This window comes from Musa acuminata, chromosome BXJ3-10, assembly GCF_036884655.1.
Source record: "Musa acuminata AAA Group cultivar baxijiao chromosome BXJ3-10, Cavendish_Baxijiao_AAA, whole genome shotgun sequence".
NCBI lineage: Eukaryota > Viridiplantae > Streptophyta > Magnoliopsida > Zingiberales > Musaceae > Musa > Musa acuminata.
In genome coordinates this window covers 5,720,946-5,742,892 of record NC_088358.1, presented here as the reverse complement: position 1 = coordinate 5,742,892, position 21,947 = coordinate 5,720,946, and the positions used below count along the sequence as shown (strand labels likewise).

The 21,947-nt window shown below is 40.6% G+C and overlaps 1 protein-coding gene and 1 pseudogene across 5 annotated transcripts in view; both read right to left on the bottom strand.

The window, feature by feature from the left end:
* Nucleotides 1-4,089: 4,089 nt before the first annotated feature.
* Nucleotides 4,090-21,947, bottom strand: part of LOC103999759 (AP-1 complex subunit gamma-2-like) — a 108,972-nt gene continuing 91,114 nt past the window's right edge. For all 5 annotated transcript variants that reach the window (XM_009421598.3, XM_018818966.2, XM_065170175.1 and 2 more), the window contains 7 exons: nt 21,189-21,293; nt 20,818-21,092; nt 19,015-19,128; nt 18,830-18,913; nt 18,582-18,757; nt 13,647-13,751; nt 4,090-4,452 (listed from right to left, as the gene is read on the bottom strand). In XM_009421598.3, the coding sequence (XP_009419873.2) occupies nt 4,357-4,452; nt 13,647-13,751; nt 18,582-18,757; nt 18,830-18,913; nt 19,015-19,128; nt 20,818-21,092; nt 21,189-21,293 (955 nt within the window). In that variant the 3' untranslated portion in view covers nt 4,090-4,356. The remainder of the gene's footprint in view (nt 4,453-13,646; nt 13,752-18,581; nt 18,758-18,829; nt 18,914-19,014; nt 19,129-20,817; nt 21,093-21,188; nt 21,294-21,947) is intronic.
* On the bottom strand, nt 14,689-15,908 carry LOC135650547 (uncharacterized; annotated as a pseudogene).

The window sequence follows — 21,947 nt, the reverse complement described above, 5'->3', positions numbered from 1 at the left end:
GATTCCGTAGTCCTAGTGGTGTATCTGGTTCTTAGACTTGAGACACCAAGGATGTCCTGTATGAGTGCTCCACTCTTTGATACCAGACTTATAGGTTTGGCTGTTCCCAGATCTAGTACAGCTGGTCATTGGGAGTGGTAGTCGACCTTACGAGGGCTATTGAGTGTCGATAGAGGATCATCCACTCTCGGTATCATGAGAGGAATATCCCATGTGTTCTTGCTCAGACAAATCCCTGGCCAGGGTCATTCGGGTTGAGAGAGAAAGAGTTCTCCGGGAGAATCCGATTAGAGCGAGACTCGAGTAGAAACCGTATGGGTCTGACAGCACCATGCTCGATATACGGTCTCTGGGATATTAGATGGATGAGGGACTATAGGTACATGGTAACTGAGGACAGACAGGTCCAATGGATTGGATTCCCCTGTATCGTCTGGGGACTACAGCGTAGTGGCCTAGTACTTCCGTAGTCGATGAGTCGAGTGAATTATTACAGAGATAATAATTCACTTAGTTAGAAGGAGTTCTGACAGGTATGACTCACGGCCAGCTCGATATTGGGCCTAGAGGGTCACACACATATGGTAGGCATTGCGATGAGTAGAGGTTCGGATATGAGATATCCGACGGAGCCCTTGTCTTATTGGATGCAGATCCAATACCCACTAGGGAAAGGACCCATTAGGGTTTTGACACGGGATCTCTATAAATAGGAGGGATTCACAGCCTCATAGGCTAGAGTCTTTGCTTGCCCTTCCTATTCTCCTCTCCCTCTCCACCTCAGAGTAGGCCTGGAGTTTTGAGGAGCGTCGTCGCAACCCTGCTGTGTGGATCACCGCTAGAGAGGAGGACGCTTGACCTCCTTCACCCTCTCCTAAGGATCTGCAAGGAAACAGGGATATACGATCTCCCTAGGTAACACAATCTCTATACGCAGTTTTGTGTTTTTGCGGATTTTGCGCACCAATCTTCGCACGACGATGAACATCCTTTTGGGAATCGGGGATTTTTGTTTTCTTGTTCTTCCGCTGCGCATATGATGTCGCCCCCCCTATGATTTCCCAACATATTTAAGCTTTGGAGGTGGATCACCTATGTTGATAGGTTTTACAAATGCATATATGACAAGAGATATTGATACGCGGAAGTTCACATTAGGTTTTGTACTTACATTTGCAGGGGAAGCTGTGTCATGGCAATCTAAATTACAAATGTGTATTACTCTTTCCACTATAGAAGTAGAATATATTGCTACTATATAGGTTTATAAAGAAATATTATGGATGAAAGAATTCTTATAATAATTGAGGTTTAAACGGAAAAACTATGTGGTGAATTGTGACAGCTAGAGTGTCATTCATTTGTGTAAGAACCCAACTTTTCATTTCAAATCAAAGCATATAGATGTCAGATACCATTGAATTCAAAATGTATTTGAAGAGAAGTAATTGCAATTTCAAATTGAGTAGTCATGAGACAGCCTCCTTTATGGGCTGAAAGGGGAAATTGTTGGGTTGACATCCCACGAGTTTAGCTCATAATGGGCTTTAACAACCAATAACCCACCCCCCTTTTCACCTAATCGTATATATAATAAGGGGGGGTGTGGTGGTTGCAAAAATTGGGAGAAAACTGTAATAGTAGGGGTAGAAAATTGTAGTAACAATGTGATTCAAAAAGAGGAGAAAATGATGAAAAAATAAGAGGAGAGAGAAGATGACAAGGACAATACAGAGAGATTGTTCTGAATCATCCAAGTAGTGTTCTCATCTAAGGTTAGATAAGATCTATAGTAGATTCTTGCTGTGATTATTTGGGGAGAATTTGGATATTGTGCACAATGACGTAATCCTTATATCTCAGTTATTTTCTTGAGATTGTTGCTTGGGTTTTGGGTAAAAGACTCAAAGATTTGTATTTTCATTATTCTTATAGTGGATTATTTATGGTTTTTCCTATAGTTTTTATCCTTAGAGGTTTTTCATGTAAATCTTGGTATTATATTTGATTGTGATTCCATTTAATTTTGTTACGTGTTACGACCTGCTTGTATTTGTTCTTATGTAAAATTTATTTATCTTTATATCCCATCATCGTAATTTCATCAAATCAAAATGATACAATTAACATCATAGCAGAGAACATCCTCTATCACTATACAAAGTTATAAGAATCGTCTCTAATAACACAATGGTAAGACAACGACTCATTCTCGTATGATAAATAGAGAGTAACAACAGTAAATCAGTAACACCCAAAGTGTCTTTCCCTCTTCTTCTTACCCTCTTGTTTCTTGAGCCCATCAACTTTTATCCTCTTTAATGGAACAACTTTTGATTCAAGCATTCAAGGAGGATTAACGAGAAGAAACAAGTTAGTTTTCTTTACATAGCATTCATTCCCCTAGATTTCGATCTTCGGTGTTGTTAAGGATGCTATCTGAACCTACAACATCAAGCATCAATGAAATCGATAATAATTATAATTAGGATTCAATCGATACCATAAAAAGGAAAAAAATCATTATTGCATATTTTAACTCAATTAATTTCACATAACAATTGGAAGGATGGTTGGGTAATCTATAAAATTAGACATACTTAAATTTATGGTTTGAAGGAAAATAGATTAATTAAGGTGAACTATTAATTACAAATAAGGCTCCGAGCTTAGAAAAAAAAAAAATCAGATAAGCTAAGAGAGACACTCCCCTCTTCAGAAAAAAGAGGAAGACTTTTGTAAGTCTGGCGTTCTTGGAGAGCAAATTGGCCATCTCATGTGCATCTCTATGTACATGTGACACCACATATATATATCAAATTTTGCAAAAGGTTATATATATATATATATATATATATATATATATATATATATATATATATATATATATATATATATATATATATATATATATATATATATATATATATATATATATATATATATATATATATATATATATATATATACCGAGTCTGCAGTATCAAATTGTACCGCCCGGGCGATACGTACCGGTTCGACAGGTTGTCGATACGCAGACTGCCTGTTACCGGTTCGAGTGACTGTAGCAATATAGCTGTGCACTGTAGCACTGCTACAGTGCTACAGTACTCGGCACACCTGAATGCACTGCTCGGTACACCTGAGTGTACCGTTTGGTATACCGTACTGTACCGATACCGAGCTCAGATCGAAATACCGGTACGATATGGTATTACGAACCTTTTATATATATATATATATATATATATATATATATATATATATATATATATATATATATATATATATATATATATATATATATATATATATATAAAAGAATATCAAAATCAAATTTCAAATGGATACGAAGAAATCCGTTCCATCGCCGGAGCTTGGCGTCTCGTCCTCGTTGAAGCAGGCTCGCAGAACAAGGCGCCTCACTGTTCCACCACCCTACCTACCCTACATCAGACAAAAATAAGATCACCCGTATCACTTTGTAGGATAAAGCCCAAATCCCCAACCTCTGATCCCTCGCAATGGAATCATCACGATTCAGTTGAAGGCTCACTTACATGATTTTAAGTTTATCAAACTAACGAATCAGTAATATATAAAATCATAATATGACAATCGGAATTAAATATACAACATGATGTAAAACTACCATCGAATTAGGTTTCGTTTCCTATTAAGAGATTGATTATCTTGTTTGGTCTCATATCAAAAATAAATTTATTATCGTTAACCTGAGCTTGAAATACTTTTAAGCTACACGAGATAATGAATACTATATTATCATAATTTTGTGCTTATTTTGACAGAGTCATTCTTAGGCAGGCAGTTGCTTTTTTTGTTCTGACTATATTTTTCCTACAATTTGATCATAAAACATATAGTTGGTAATCAATACAAAATGATGACCATATTTTTCCTGAAAACTAGTCTTATTTTATAGGACTATGCCAAACTCTTCTTCCGATCTAATCTGACTGCTTCACAGCCGAAAGTCGAAGACACAAGTGTAATCGGAAGTCGGACTTGATAGCGCAATGAACAACACATCGATGTCAGTAGACTTTACAGTAATCATCAATGAATTGTTTCTCTCAAACGCTTGTGTCATGCGTAATGAATTAGTTCTGGTTCTTCCAGATTATCTATTTCAATGCGTAATCCATCATGCCACCGAGAACAGAACATCAATTGACACCACTCTATACACTACAATGAATCAATGACCACAAAATTTCTCAGATAGTCTAACAACTTCAGAGAGAAAGAATGAAAATTAAATAGAAAAAAAAAATCAGAGGAAAGCAGGAGGAATTAGGCGAAGACCAAAATCCTGCACAACAGTATCACCAGTGTTCATAATCCTGGAGGGAAGTTGTTGACTTGTCCTTGTTCCAGCACATCTTGGTCGTTCACCTTGTAAGCTATCCTCATGCGCATCGCCAGTGCTTTCTAAGATGACAGTAGATGAAGATAAAGACAGGTAGAATTGAGTGTACAAAGTATATTTTTTGATTAAAAGGGAAAAAATTTATTGGGGAGGTTACATATGCATAAGACCAAGTATGGTCTTGAGATGGCAGCAAAAAACAAACAGACAAATGAAATATCCTTCTGACTTGTGTTGAGAAAAAGGGTCTTCTTTAATCAAATTAATTGCATCTCTAAGCCAAGCAACGGAGTCCATTTAAATAACCTATAAGCACTGCATAATTGCTAAATAGGAATTTATGAATGCAACACCACCCTGAAGTTTGACCAAATTCAGTTTTTCGATTATGTTGTGAGAATTCAGAACTGATATATCTGAGTCCATAAACACATCATTCACCCACCAAACACCACATGCCAGCTTTTAGTTTGCAACATTCGTGAAGGCACCTTGCATAACAAAAAAAGAACAAGAGAATTTAAGTGATGCAGAGATCACCAAGAAGTTTTGGTCCGATATCTGTGCTGGTCATTGGATGGATCAGTATAGTGCAAATATGACTGGAAGTATGATCGGTATTAGTATGGCTAGGGTAGGTGGAGGAGGATGAGACGGGAACCGGAGGAACACGAAGAAGAGATGGAAGAGGAGGAAGAAAAGGTGGCAATGCATATAGGTAGAGGAGGATGTTGTGGCGGTGCCATGGGAAGGAGACTACAACAATGTGGCATTGATAAGGCATCTGCAGGGAGGAGGCAGAGGAGAGAGTCTCATAACTATCATAAAGTAAAGATGTACCAGATGGTAGGTTGACTACTTGAAACCCTTCGCTGCCTGTAAGCTCAACACTGAAGCTTGTTGGCAGTACAGCTTGTCCCATAGTCAATATGGCTATCGGATTCTCTCTAACAATTCCTTTTTAAATTCAACGTATGCCAAAATGACCATAACTAGATTCAATCAAGACATCCCAGCAGTAGTAACTACTGAAAGCTTCAGCATGCTTAGGTACAATAAGAACAGTGCCAGCAGCCATGATGTAGATAGCATGATTCTAACCATCCATTTCCAGGTCAAAACTGCTTCAGTACTTTATTGAACTACATGAACATTGTTTTTATGCCAGAAAAGTTGCTCCCATTTCCGAATGAATATTCATTAAGTACATGATTTGTCATGGGTCTCAAATCTACATATTTATCATCTATTGATTGGTAACCTAACACATGATGAATTCACTTTATTGCAGTCAACATTGTTTTTGTGCCAGAAAAGTTGCTCCCATTTCCAAATGAATTTTCATGAAGTACATGATTTGTCATGGGCCTCAAATCTACATATTTATCATCTATTGATTGGTAACCCAACACATGATAAAATCACAGTACAAAATTGGACCTGATCATTTAGATTATTGAACTAAATAGGAGGTAGATTTCCATCATTAGGCTCTTAGGATTTATGCCAAAATCATGAATCATTAAGACAGGTGGATAAAGCTAAAAATATCCACCTAGCATTCTGACAAACCAAGGTTGCAGCATAAATGATTCGATTCATGTATAAAAGTAGGTTTGTCATCTTAAAAAACCCCACCTATGTTTCTAAAATGATCATCATAAAATGAATACATATAACTCTTGGAGAGGGGTAAACATCCATCTCATAGTACAGGTGAGATGCATCACAGAATCCAGTACTCTGACCAGCCCACTCTGGTTAAAAATTTTATTTAATTTTTAAGTGTTGACATCTCATAGGTCCACACAAGTATTTGATAAACAAATTCTCTTAACACTCAATTCCAGGTTACTGCCAAAAGCTAAATTGATAATCAAGTCATTGGCCCAAATATGGAAAGTAACAATGTTGTTTTTAGCTTTTAATCATATAAACAGGTTGCTGAATAGCAAAAACAGGCGTTGAGGGATGATGATCAGGAATCACATACATGGGTAGATGGAGTCTCTGTGTATATAATCTAAGATCAGTCCCATGCCTTGATTCTCACTGCCCTCTGATTAGTAGGCAAGATGATGTACCTCTACAGAATAATAAGGCTCAAAGAAACCTTCAAAATGTCAAACCAAAAACCACTAAGACATAGAAATGCTTTCCACCATAAATAGTCGGAGAAGGAACAAACATTTAACTAGGACTAGACAACAAAGTTTCATATGTTATGTACAACTTGCCATGCCTCAGACGACAAAGGCCCTTCAGTTTCTTTACTGGACAACATCTATGTCGAAAGGGGACAACTATTCGGTCAAGGAAACATGCAAACTATGCAAACTATGTTGTGGAGTTTTTAAAGCATTGCAGTGGAAAACTTATAGGATACAGGATGTGAATCACATGTTGAACAAGCATCTGTTAAATGAGAAAAAAAAAAAAAACAACAAAGAGTTCAGGATGTTCGTAGATATTCTGATCAATGGCAAGAGCTGTATAAAGTGAGAAAGTACACTGGAACAGCACTGAGAAAGCATAGAATCGCTCAGTATGGAACAATCACATAAACAACTTTGCCTTTATTAGGCAGTACTGGGAAAAGAAATCAGAATGAACTTTTGAAGATAAGATAGTGGAGCAAGCTCCAGCAGAACCACAAACCAAACAACCTCATTAGCAAACAACATCATTGAACTATGAACCAAAGTTTGCAATTTCGAATCGTACTGCCCACTACCGGGTGGTCCGCTCGATATAGCCCTGTAACGGATGATATAGGACTGTTTCAGGTGGTAATATTTGAAATTTGAATCGCTACCGACTGATTTCGGGTGGTATCGACCTGGCTACGGCGAGGCTGAGGGAGAAGCATCGAAGAAGGAAGAAGGAGAGGGCATTCGAAGAAGAGAGAGAAGAAGAGGGAGAGAGAATCGGGAGAACCTCAGTGCGAACTTGTTTCCACACCCTTTCTCGATCTCCATCTTGTCACGGACAAACTTTGAAACAGGGTGTTTGATGTAATGCTTATGTATGTCCGTGTCTTTTGGCATGTTCATGCCTTGTACAGAATGTAAAGGGGCGGCCGAAGGCTTAATAGTCCCATTTTAGTTGGGTTGGTGGCCTCTTTAGGCTTGTAAATAAAGGTTGTGTCATGTGGACACGTTCGAGAGCTTTTTGGTCTGTAATGGATCATTTTACCCTTTGTTGTGCCACTGTTCAGAGCTTGTAAAGTCTGTTTGTAATTTGCATTGTCTATGAAGTGTTTTTCGGACATGTTTGCTTGTGGATCCCGATTGAGGCGTTTTCTTTAACCCGTTCTCTCTTTTGTTGGTCCTAAGGGACAATGGGAGGCTTCGGGGAGGCTGACCTTTGCGGACGGACGCGCGAGGGTGCCGCACGCCTTAGGCAAAACCAGCTAAGGTCGTGACATTATGGTATCAGAGCGGGACAAGCACTCATAGAAACACTTGATATGCAAACGTGGGGGACCTAGTGGGGCTGCATGGAGGGCAGTCAACAACGCGCGACCGTTTGAGGGAAAACGGGCATGGAGATGTAGGGAAAAGAGTCGCTCAGAGGAGCGGGCATCTGACATTGGCATTCAGAGGAATGGCCAACCCTTCGCGCAAGAGGCACCACGAGAACAGGCAAGCTTGGAAGAATTTGGAGCGCACAAAGGTTGGGATGGCTGAGTTTGAGCTACGGCTCAACGTTGACAACTTTACTTGATGGTGCTCAAGGCAAGCGAGGCGCTTGGCAAAGGACGAGACCATGCAAAGTGGAATGAGTTGCTCAGCGACCGAAAGAGTTGTGCAAAGCTTACAGAGGTGAGGGGAATTGCTAACTCGAAGAATTCGGTACTCATGCATGGGCTTGTATGCGGACGATGGATTGTTCGTGGCCATCCCAAGGCGGTCGAGACTCGGCGCCATGGAGCATTGAAACTTTCTCTTCGGCATGCGAAGGATACGTCCGGAGGAGGCTGAAGTGTACAACGAGTTCAGCATATTGCTAGACCTTGAGGGGTGCAGCGGTGGTTGTATTGACGTGGAGGCGCAATCTAGCAAGTGTGTCTGCAGGAGGCAAAACAATGCACAGTTTGTTCAGCAGATCGGAGTAGTCCAAGGGGATGGTGGTCTCCGAAACAAAGAGAGATATTGCTCCAACGGGATAGTTATCCAGGAGGGATAAGTCTCGGCACTCCAGAGGGAGAATCATGTGAGACGGACTTCACATGTTGAGGAGGAGTACCTCACGAACAACAACTCCACGAAGCTCAATGGACCGAGCAAGCAGCGAGGAGTTGCCGCATGATCTCGCTCGAGAGAATGCATTGGTGGATGCATTGCGAGATCAAGTGGGGGAGCGACCTGAAACAACTTAAATGAAGGCACACTTAGAGTCGATATGGAGATCAGACTCAAGGGAGGGCTGACCCGTGGAATGGTGGGCGCGAGGGCCACCATCGACTCAATGCAAAAACGAGGAGCGGAGCAACTTGGGTGTAACTTGGCGAAGTACCCAAGCCGCATGAAGGGAGCCAGCATAGAAGTTGGAACATGGAGCAGAGGCACAGCGCTTTCCCTAGACAGAGGTCAAGGACATGAACTCTTGCAGAGGCAGGAGTAGAATCATGCTGTTCCCTGGGTCCTTCATTCTGACAGAGCGGACTCATCTTGCATGGTGCCAAAGACGAAGGGAGCTTCGGGGCACATGCACCTTATCTCGGAGGAGCATTCGATGGAGGAACTAAGGCGACTCAATTTGCGGAGGCGAAGTTGGGTACAGAAGGCCTTAGTACGGGGCAAGAGGACGCAGAGGCGGGTACTCTTGAAGAATATGCCACAGTGTTGCCATTCGAGTTGCTATGAAGGAAGCGGTGCGCAGCGGAGATTGTGCTGGTAGGGGCAGAGGCCCAGGATCCAGACAATGGTGCACAAATTACAGTGAAGTCGGTGGACTTCGGGAGCTACTAGGCGACGGACTGTCCTAGAGCGGTGCTTCATCTAGGTGTGACCCAAGAGTGGGTGGATGAAGGTCGATTGCCAAAGGAGCGAACAAAATCGAAGGTGGAGGAGACCCTGCGATGTATTGGCAGAGGCCATACATGGAGGGTTCACAATTCGAGTTTATTCCACAAGGATCAGAATGCAATGGAGATGTCACCAGGAGGCGACATGGTGCAGCGGATCGTGGTGGAACAGTTCGTGGCAATGCGACACACACGACATAGTCCCGGGAGGGACTAGATCATATGGAGGTATGATCGGGAGCTACTGGGAGCTCCGCTTTAGTGAACAACACGACGGCAAGAAGGGCTATGGATTCAAGGAGTGAAGGCCATGGTACCGCAGAGGCGGGTCTTCCGGGCGTGCACCGAATTTTGCATCGGATGAAAACCTTGGTCATCAGCATATGGGGGCTGTGTTCCACCAAGGGAAAAGTTCGAATGCAAGTACCAGTGAGTCCCATGAGAGGGACTTGATCATGCAGAGGTATGATCGAAGCAGCTGGAGAGTTGGACTGCTCCAGAGCTCATATTCGCTTAAGGGAGCCCGACAAGTCAGAGGACAAGGTCGAGTAAGCGAACGTTGCTACCAAGGAAGCTAAGGAGAACAGAATCGGTGCAAACCCTACAATGTGATGGCAGAGGCCACGCATGGGTATTGCAGTCTGTCTTTCCATCGACCAAACAGACTGCTTGGAGAACACAGAGGTGTTGAAGCAGGAGGTCGAAAGGGGCGAGGAAGCGACGACGAGTCCAGAGGGACTTAGCTACCCAAAATCAAGCATCAGTTAGAATGGAGGTAGACTCAGAGGAGTGCCACGGAGACATATCTACTGATCGTGAAGAAAAGGGATGCAGATGCGAGGCGACGGATGGTAGGGCCATGGGCATGGCAGCGCCATGGTACCGCAGAGGCGGGACTTCCGTCAAAGTCATTGATCCCTTGCTCTCACGGAGGGAGAGCGCTTGGTCGTGAAAGGGGCCGAGGAGGTGGAGCATGCAGAGGCAATCTCCAAGTACCGACACAAGGCTGAAGGGCAGAGGCCAAGAAACTTCGTAAGACCGGTGTCAACAAGTTTCTCATCAAGATAGCCGTAAGTGAAGGACTTCGGGTCATACAAGAGTGCACGACCAAGGAACGAAGCAGGCAGTACATGGTGCTGTACCTTTGCTACTCAGTGGAGTAGGCGGCAGGGTTGATGGAGAAGACGGTACAATCCCAGAGGCGACCTCATCTATCAGAGAATTACTCCAAGTTGGGGTGAAAACTTCCTGCATTCCAGAAGTTCAATGGCATTGAGAAGGTGAATCACAGTAGCTAACTCAACGCAAGGAGTGCAAACACTTCAAGTGCTTCAGAAGTGTGAGCAAAGAGCAGGCGAAGGCCAGTAACCAGCTCGATGCATGAAGTACAACCTCGAGGAGGCGGGCGAAGTCAAGTAACCTTTGCCTTCTCAACTCTTAAGAGAATGGGTGAAACCGAGTACCCCAGTTCTCTTATCTATCCAGCAGAGGAGCTCTGCACAAGTTCAAAGACCCTTCGAAGATAATGGAAGACAATAGTTGTCAAAATCCTCACCAACGGTGATCAGTGCTACTGAGAGTAGATTGTCCGCTTCATTTCCCAACGAAATGCCAATCGAAAGCGGAAGTGATGCGAACCTACTTGGATGTGACAACTAACTGAAAGAAGAGTCAATGAGCAGATTTTGTGGAGGAAGGACCCAAAACTTCAGAAGTTTGCGAGGCGATGCTCGTTAAAGCTCCAACAAGCATCCACCCAGTTTAAGCAGCATGTGGAAATTTTGAGAAACTGGCGCAGTAAGAATGGTCTTTTCCTTCATTTGGTGGATCCGCAGGAATCAACGAGGATCAACACAACTCAGCCAACCCCACACCAGAGTCAGAGTCATTGGCGAGTTGAAGCAGCATGGCGGATCAAAGGTTCGACTACTCAGAAACAGCAGCGGAGAGAAGCTGGGAGCCAGGAGGCGCATTGCAGCTGGAGCAGAAGATTGAAGACTCAGCAAAGGCGAAGAGTTGCAGTGTTCACAAAGGCTTCGACGAGGACGTCGAAGGGATAAGTGGGGGAGAATGTCACGGACAAACTTTGAAACAGGGTGTTTGATGTAATGCTTATGTATGTCCGTGTCTTTTGGCATGTTCATGCCTTGTACAGAATGTAAAGGGGCGGCCGAAGGCTTAATAGTCCCATATTAGTTGGGTTGGTGGCCTCTTTAGGCTTATAAATAAAGGTTGTGTCATGTGGACACGTTCGAGAGCTTTTCGGTCTGTAATGGACCATTTTACCCTTTGTTGTGCCACTGTTCAGAGCTTGTAAAGTCTGTTTGTAATTTGCATTGTCTATGAAGTGTTTTTCGGACATGTTTGCTTGTGGATCCCGATTGAGGCGTTCTCTTTAACCCGTTCTCTCTTTTGTTGGTCCTAAGGGACAATGGGAGGCTTCGGGGAGGCTGACCTTTGCGGACGGACGCGCGTGGGTGCCGCACGCCTTAGGCAAAACCAGCTAAGGTCGTGACAATCTGGTGCTGCCCTCCCTCGATGATCCCGATCCAGAAGGTAACAGCGAGGAGAGTTGTAAAGAGGAGGATATGAAGGCGTGGGGATTAGGGGAGGTGGCGACAGAGCAGCAGAAGAGGTGGTCTCCTTCATCGCCTCATCTGTGACTCTACGGCCTTCTTCTTCGTCGTGTTCTTCGTTGAAGACCGGAGACGTCTACGACCTTCGCCGCATTCTTCGTTGAAGGTCGGCGACGTCTGTGGCCTTCGACGTCTTCGCCGCCTTCTTCATCGGATGCCATAGACGAGGCGACGAGGAGAAGAGGAGGAGGCAATGTCGCCGAGGTTGCATACGCCTTTTTTTTAATATTTTTATATTATATATAAGATATATTTTTATATATTAATTATATATATATTTTTAGGCATATCGCTCGGTATGCCCTAGCGTATTGCTCGATACGTTGTACCGTAACATACCGAGTAAAGCTCAATATACCGGTACGGTACGAAATTTTAAATCTTGCTATGAATATCAACAAACTTTATTAAACCGACATCTATATAGTAGAACAAACAATTAAAGGCAAATCAAGTTTAAAAGAATGAGATATCTAACACTGTAATACCATAATTTAATCCCATAGCAGAAATAGGAAGATGATTATGTTGGTTTAAAGGATAGATGCGCTTATCATCATGAACATGGGCTTAAGCAGTTTGATTCATGTGGTTCTAAGCTCATCAAGGTAATGAGTTAGTTTACCCCTCAGGCAGGATCATTACAATTGGTATGAAAGTGAAACTAATACCAAATATGAAGAAGGGCCTAAGTATGAAACAACAACACACAAAAGGGACTAGATGAAATGTGAAGCCACCACTAGGCCAAGCTTCACAAGACATACTAAGGATGATTTTGAAATAGCCGTTGAGCCTTGGGGCCACGGATCCACTCTCTCCAAGACAATCACCCACTTCAAATAGCTTTCCTTCATAAGGTTTCTAATATCAAGCCATCTTTCGCAAAACCCACTAGGTCATTTGAAAGAAAGAAATGTTCATCAGTCAGTCTAATCGTGTTTCACAAAATCAGTAATTCATTAATTGATTAGGACACAACTCGCCATGATATTATGAGTTCAAAGTGCAATAAGTACAAATACTCACAAAAAGATCAATTTTTCTATAAGCTAATTTAATTAATAGAATGTGTAGTAACATCAAATTTTTTGAACATTTACATTTTACCTACGTGTCACTTTCATAAAATTGTTATCTTGTATGGTTCAGGACTTTCAAGGTCTGAAACTTCAGGCATGATTTAGAAAACCACTTGGACTGGTACCAATATGATCTGGGTGGAAAATACAGGTCCAATGGAGTCTTGGGCCTTTAACTAACTGATATCAGGTGGTTTCAGATTTGGTTCAAGGTTTTTAATTAAAATTCTTATTAGAACTTTAACCTTTCTCTTCCTTTTCTTCCTCTTCTTCCTTTTCTATGTAGACAAGTATGCTGGCATACTGTGTCAGTATGCTGGTATGTATCAGACCTATATCAATCCAGCCAACATAGGGTTTGGTACCGAAATTTCAAACCAGGATTGGTAATGCAGATTAACCATATAAGAGTTCCCATGGCAGGTGGAAGTTAACAGTAATACTATAAGGTATAGCACTAAAAGTCATGCAGTAAAGTAAGCAATCTCAATTATCCAAAATTTATTTACCTGCCCATGTTGGGTATTAGTAACAGTCAGAGATTGTGTAATTTCCTCATTGCTATTGGCTGGAAGAAAATTGCTGCTGGCTGGGTCTAACTGCAACTGTATAAACTGGAAAATGAAAAAAAAAAATCAGGAACATATGCCTCTACAGCTAATGATTTAAGACTACAAGACAACTGGATAACAAATTAATTTCAGCAATACTACATTATAAATAAAAAATTAAAAGACACCAAGCATAATAGATTTTAACAGCAGAAGTATCTCAGCAGTTGGTCCACTGATGTCCATAAAAAATATCAATTAGCAATAAAAACAATAAAACATATAAACATATATTTATCATGAAGATCCATGAAAACTGTTTATCCCATGCTAAAGCACCTTCACCATTAACAATAACAAAGCAGTAATGTCCCAACTATTTGGGATTGGCTAATAGATGTTTTGTCATCATTGACATGAACCTATCCTTAGTTACATTATAGAGTATTTAATTCTCTATTTATAGTTTCTAAAAAATCATTTTAGGTCTCCTTATACCTCTTTTCTCGTATTATTAATAATAATTGTTTCATCTCTTTTAACTACAGCATCTGTAGGTCTCTTGAGCATATTGTATATCATCTTAAGGGATTCTTCCTCATTTTAACCTCTTTCGAAGTAACATCCAATTGATGAATGAACACATTTCCTTTTCTATATTTCATGCTAAATCTATATATCCACCTCAATATTCTTATCTCAACAATTACCTAACACTTAGATCCACACTAAAAGCACCCAATTATAAAAAAATTAGTTCGATCAAATTTAAACAAAGTATAAAAATAGAGCGAGCAGACTAAAGAGACTTAGTGATGTAGGTAAATTTTCATTTGAAAATATTCTATTAGTTTAGACATTATTTTTCAAGGATCATAAGTTGTCAAATTATAACTTATTCCAGGGCTAATTACAGACTACCCTCTATAGTTGCTATCTTTAGTATCCTGATCTTTATACCTTAAAAAGTGGTATCCCTATAGTTATGAAAATGAAACATCTAGGTCAATTTACCCTAATGACAACAGTTTTACCAATGGAAACACGAAAACAAAGGGTAAAAAGAAAATTTTAATGTTTAGTTGGTGGTGGTGAATGCAGAGTGGTGACGAAGCGGTTTGCAGCACCGAGTCGTCGGTGCCGGTCTCGAAATCATCAAGACCTTGTAGTTGACTCCCCCACCCACTCTCTAGAACCCTTAGCAACACCTCTGCCTTGCTCTTCCCCCTCACGCTCACCCCGCTATCGTCGTCAACCAATGCCCTCACGGTCGCCTCCATCCCATCCACCTCCTTGACGTCCCCCACCACCATGTCTCCGCCACTCTTTACCAGGTTCAACAATGTAGCCGTAGTGTTTTCCCTTGCCCTCTCGCTCCCCCAACCACCAAATCCACTAGGATGTTGACGTTGTCCACTCTTCGGAATGCCTCCATGCTCTCGTCACGTTAGGATCCACTACCTCCCTAACATCCCTCACCACCTTGTCTCCACCACTCCCAGGTTCAGCAACATAGCCGTAGCATTTTCCCTCGCCCTCCCGCTTACCCCAACCACCAGATCCACTAGGATGCTGACGTTGTCCACTCTCCGAAATGCCTCCACATTCTCATCATGTCTTGCCACTTGGTCGATCACCGCTGTTGCGTCCTCCACCACTCCCCTCCGCCCGTCCTTCACCACCAGCATGAAGAGGGGCGGCATAACACCTAGCTCAACGAGGGTGGTGCGATTGAGTGGGTAGAGGGCCTTGAGCGCGTCCTTGATGGACCTAGTCAGCGCACCGAGGAGGTCCACGAGGGTGGCGATGAGAGGCTTCCTTTATGCTTCGATGGAGAGGAGGCTGTAAAGGGTTGCGACAACATACTGGGCGACAGTGGGGGAGAGGAGGCGGTGAGCGGCGATGAGGGCATCGAGGATGCCCAAGGTGCACATGAGCACCTCGTGGATGGAGATGGAGAGGTTGAGGTGGGCAGCAGCGGCATTCTCCTAGGCCTCGACTGCGGACGAGTGGTGGTGGTGGTGGTTGAGGAGGTGGGCAGCAAGGAGGGGCACGATACTGGCATCGATGAGGGGGTGGATCTCCGTGATGGCTTTGGTAGCGGACTTTGATTCTGTAGCAACGAAGCATCGACGTAGATGCAGAGCGACAAAAGGGCCGCTCGACAACTACGTCGGCGTTGACGCTAGTGACACCGTCGTTTGTCACCAATGACACCATTCGCCACTACCAACTGGAACGCTAAAATTATCTTTTTTTCCTTTATTTTCATGTTTCCGTTAGTAAAAATAACATCATTAGGGTAAATGAACCTAGATATTTTACATTCGTAACTATAGGGATATCAATGTAACTTTTAAAAGTATAGGGACTAGGATGCTAAAGGTAGCTAACTACAGGGAGTAATATGTAATTAGACCCTTATTCCATCATCCTACATTAGTTACCTTTGTTTTATACCTCATTTGCTTAATATGTTGTGATTTGAGTCTCAATCTTCATGCTGATTGGTAGATATGACCAATATATATTCCATTATCTTGCTATATGTTCTAATACTAGTTGTTGATCAAATTGGTAAAAATTGATTAGCACATACCAGACCGATTGGTATTCAAGACCTTGACCTCTGTCCAGTTTTGTCAATTGCGCTAGGCACTAAAACATGCTAAGGTTCCAAAATTCCTAAGATGCCAGGAGCTTGTCTAAGTCCTGCCCAAGCAATGAAGGCACTTGCCATATAAAATTTATAAGAAATATAATTAAATATAAAGATAATAATCAGAGAATAAATTCAATCAAACATGCATTGCATATCAAACAGGTGAAAGGAAGTCTAATAGTGCCTAGAAGATTATTGAGATCAAGAGATCATGGGGAAGAGACAGTTGCTGCTTTCTTCACTATGGAAACAACAATAGAACGAAGATTGCTGCCAAACAGGGTAGTGACAGTTGCTGTTGACCTTAATGCACTTGTTGGCATCAGTGGTGACTGCCAAGTAGCAGGCTAAATAAGGAGGCCAATGGAGATAATAGCTAAAGACTTGCTTAAGATTGGAAGCAGCAAGGAGAAAGAAAATGGAGAGGGTACACCGAATCATGTCTTTGGTACGATAGTTAGAAAAAGTTGCAACAAATGGAGGAGATGGAGGGCCAGCAATGAATAGCAGATGGGGTGGATTCTGGCGGAGTGAGGCTGCTTCAGGTCACTGAGACATGATGCTCTCTGGCGGTAGGAGAGTAGAAAAAGATGGAGGTGAGGTGAGGCAAGCAGAGGAGAGCAAACATGGGTCAGTGATATCTGATCACCTGATTAAGTGATCACCCGATCAAGTGCGGGTTAGGCTACAGTGATGCAAAATGGAGAATAGACAGAGAGCTATTGGTGATATTGGGAATTAGTTAGAACCGTAAGGAGCGAAACACATGACACAAGGAGGGGGGATGATGGCGAAAGAACATAATAAACCCAGGCTTAGTCGACTGAGCAAAAACAAGATGCCGTATTAGCTCCAATGGGGCTCAGGTTGGGTTTGTTGGTTTGAACACAGGTCTAACCAATCTACTGCAGACCATGCTGATTACACCTAAATCCAATCTTAGTTAAGTGAGCCAAACCAAGATGTGGTTCAAGCTCTAATCAGCTTTGGGCTCAGGTTGGTCTTGTTGGTTCAAGCTCATGGCAAATGTGTTGGCCTAGGTTAGTGCCCAGGTTCACCCAATGCCCAGGCTAAGCCCCTCGCCTGGGCGGTGCCCAAGCCAAGGTGCCTTGCCCGGAATTGCTTTGAGGTGCTCAGACCTTTCCTTGCCTCACCTGAGCATGCTAGGAAAGCATATGAGGACTTATCTTTCAACATCCAATCAACCTCTAATGTTTGATTCCTCAATATAATGTCATCACTATATAATTAAGCAGTCTGAGATGTATAAATCCCACCAAATATCTATCATGTCCCATGACACAGCTATGCAAGATGAGTCTGCTACCTTCAACATTCTATAGGAAGAAATAATTGCTATCTCATCTGTCAGTTTGAATGTCATAAATCCCTATTGCTTTCTTAAACACCTTCACTAATGCTTTCTATCTTTGACATCTACTAGAACCCCCCCCCTCTCTCTCTCTCTCTCTCTCTCTCTCTCTCTTCTATTTGCAGGGAGGAGTTCATGATTTAGGGAGAACCAACACTCAAAAGAAATCATCTATAGGGTGTGCCTATGGCAGGGTCTAGGCTGCCTTCTCTCCAACAGCCTCCTTCAACCATGCACTTGATTATTCCTTGAGATTTCGTATATAATTATTGCTCTGAAAATTATAAAGACTGCCATGAGTGCATACGAAGATAAAAAACTCAAAATGAACTCTGCCTTACTAGATTTAGGGACACTAGTTTTTCTTCTCCTTACTAAATGTCTTCCTTTAATTTCATGAAGTGATTCTACCAGATATGGATCCTGACTTTGGATAGTAAGACCATCATTCTGAAAGCAGTATGGACAAGGACAAACCTACAAGTTATTCCACCATTGCTAATCATTCATAACTGATGAGTTTCTAAGATACAGTGTAGTCTATCATCACAGATGAAGATTTCATCAGAGAACCCTGATTCTCGTGGTCATCATACCTCAAATTTGGCATCTACTATTTGTCCTTTATGTTAGATGAACACAGAATTCTGGATCATGTCAGATACAACTTATTGACATGAGAAGGCATGAATAGGGAAGTTTCAAATTAAAGCAGTGGCTAATTCATTCTCCACTGTTCCAAGGTTATAATAGGAAATGTCTAATGAATCAGATAGGGAAACAAACATATTAAAAATATACCAAGGAAAAACAATAAAGCTCTGAGAGAAGCCCGATCAACTAAATATCTACTACAAACCTTTGGGACAGCTGCTTGAAAAACAAAATCTGTGTAAGTATCTGATGACAAATTTGTAAAAGTAGCTTGGATTTGTGTAACTTTTGGGTCATCAGCCTGCTTTGTGAAGGTGAAAGTGATCATCAAGGTGTTACTCTGGAAGGCAATAACAGATGGATGTACTGGATTTTGATAATCTGTTCAAGAATTAAGGTAAAATCTTTAAGCTCTCCATTGCCCTTAAGCTTAATAAAAATACACAAAGTTACCAGAGATTGATGTATTTGTTGGTGTCCCATCCAACAAATCCATTACTTGAGTAGTGGAAGAAGGTTTAGTTGCTGGCGCAATTCCTATAATAAAATAAAGTAATATACTTTGAGTTCAAAATAAAAAGTTGCAAAACAAAGTAATTATAATAACTTAATAAGCATATTAAATTTTAATGATATACCTTGGTTGGAGGAGACTGCATCAGAAACTAATATATCATTCTGAACAGTAGGTGCTCCAATCGAGAGAAGGTCCATGAGAATATCTGTACCCTCTGATGGAGCAATGCCTTGATCTACAATAAAACTATACTGATAATTTTTTTGAGGCAAATCAAGCTAATAATATTGCTCCTTTTTACAAGCTTTTAACTAAACTAGAACCAAACTTAAAACTAGGTAAAAATGTTTTTGGCATCCGACTATAAATTGAACTGGTGTGAGACATCAAAAAATCTGCTGAGCACGGAGAACCTTAGAGACAACTAATTGCCATTGCAGAATAGAATAACTTTCTATCAAGTATAGTCATTTTTGTCTGAAAATATAATTAGACAAGAGAGGTGTAGCTAAGTGAAATAAAAGTAACTAATATATTTTCAAGGAAAAACAAGATAATTATGTTACTCCATTTCACAAGCTTCCAACAAAACTAGAACCAAACTTAAAGCTAAAAAAAAAACTGTTTTTGATGTGTGACTATAAACTGAGTGGACTGAAATTGAAACCTATTTAAAACAGCATAATGTAGAAGCACTTCAGTGTCACTACATTTACTGAAAACAAATTTTGTGACAAGTGTTCAATATCACAAGATCAAATTCTTGTACCAACTGAATACCGATCAACTAACACGTCATATGTTAGGATATTATGTATTCTATTTTTGGATGGAGGTGTCATGCAGATGACATAATTTTTATCTTGTTGCAATATATACTTTTAAAAATGCTTAATTTCAATATGAAAAATTAAACATCACCAATATGAGAGGATGTTTATCAGACGATCATCATTTCATATGACCCGGCTTGGTTGTAGTAATCAATGCTAGGGTTAATAACTCAAGCCTGTGTGAATTACCCTGCTTTCACTTTACTGCACTTTTCCTGTTCTAAACAATCGTTACCTTCTAATGGGAATATCAGCACAACAAGAAAAATAAAATAATGATAATGCCACATTTTAACTACCAAACAGTTACCTTTATTAGAGGTAATTATCTACTAGCTACCTCATATTTAAGGACTGAGGGAATTATCTCCTAGCTTTATTCATATCATGTGCAAAAGCATCTGTTCTTTGAGTACAAGAATACGATTAATTCCTAGCAGTAGGAATTTAGTAGCACATGTAGCCTAAGGAAAATATGTAATCTTGCAGTAAACACTACTAAGTTTTGGGTCCAAGTAGATCACAAGCTCTGTCATTCTGAATTGCATAAATATTCTCTAGATTCCTCAGAGATTCTTAAATTACTCTGAATTTGTGCTTTGGCTACATGATTCTACAAAGGATAATCGTGACTTTTCAAGTTACTACCATTTATCAAACTAGTCCCTCATGAAATATGCACACAATTAAATTCATGACTAATCCAATAAACTATTGACAATTGTCTTACCCACTACTTTCAGATCTCTAAACTTCCATTCATGTTTCTACACAATACTATGCACAAGCATAGCAGCAGTTAAAGTATTCTTTGTTTACAACATTTTTCTCTAGTCTTGACTTTCTGATTTGCTTGCAATCCTTTAACAAGCTAATTATATATTTCCGAATTCCAAAATTTTGCCTATGAGAAATCTTTTATTGTACTGTTACAGAAAGAATCTTAAGAAATTTTCCGTATGTTTACCAATAAATAAAGAAGGGTCAAATAAAGCTTTAAGAATATTCTATCCTAACACAAAAACTTAGCAACATCAAGGCACAAATTTTGTTATACAAAGGTATCAATAATGAGGAGAAAATGCTAAAACCTGTGGATCCTGTATTAGTCAAACCAATGCCTAACAGGTCGTGGAGATAATCGTTAGATGACGAAGTATTAGCCGGGTTATCATCTGAACTTAAATCAAGTAAATCCAAATCAGGAGTTGCTGGAGCATGGATTACACCATTTGGAAGCTTTAACGAAGCCCTAGAATTTGATTTGCTAGTTTTATCTGCTGAAACATTTGCTTGTGAAGAGCTAGCTTTCTTCAAAAGATAAGTCATCTCATCCAGGACAGGCATCCGCTCAAGCAAAGAAGGCCTGCATATTTACAAAATTAGTCAGAAATGAATATGAGGTCCAAGACAAATGCTAGCATAATATTTATGTTGAAACATAATATTACAAAGTGTTTACTTTATATTCTGATGCCTCTGGATTATAGAGTTGAACTCAATTGCCCTTTGTTGTAACTCAAGCACAACACTCCCTTTATGATACATAATGATCTCTCTTATCCTCCTAGAAAATCATATAATGAGCACAACGTTAGGAATACAATGCCATCCTAGCATTATTAAATCATTATTATAGTTCTACAAAATACTTGTTGCATAATGAGGAAAAAATATTTCTTTTTAATTTTTTATCTATTAGAACTATGCTAAAGCATGTATATTCAATGTTTTCAAAATATCCAAAAGTATATAAGCTATTTTGAAAACTGAAGATGCCTGATGTAGAAAATAGGATTTATTCAATGACATCTACTAGGTAATAACTAAGTACACAAGATCTTATTATTAAACTACAAGGATAAATAATAAGGCACAATGATAAAAACAGATAGAAGAGAGATGAAACATTTTGAAACAGAAAAAGAACCTATGGATGCTTGTAATGTTGATAAATTTATAGGGGTTTGATAAATTCTCCTCCATATGCAGGCATGCCACTTGTAAATATATCAAAATAATCCACCAATGGCTGCAAGACTCTAAATTAGTTGTACAGAGATTCTGTTTTCTTTTATTAAAAGGAAATTTTATGGCATTAACCATGTTGCACATAGTAAGCTCCAGGGATATCAGAACTCAAGGAGTTGAAATTTCTGTATAGGGAGTCAGACCAGCAGTAGACCTACAAACCCAAGCAAAACTAGTTAACATGTCTGTG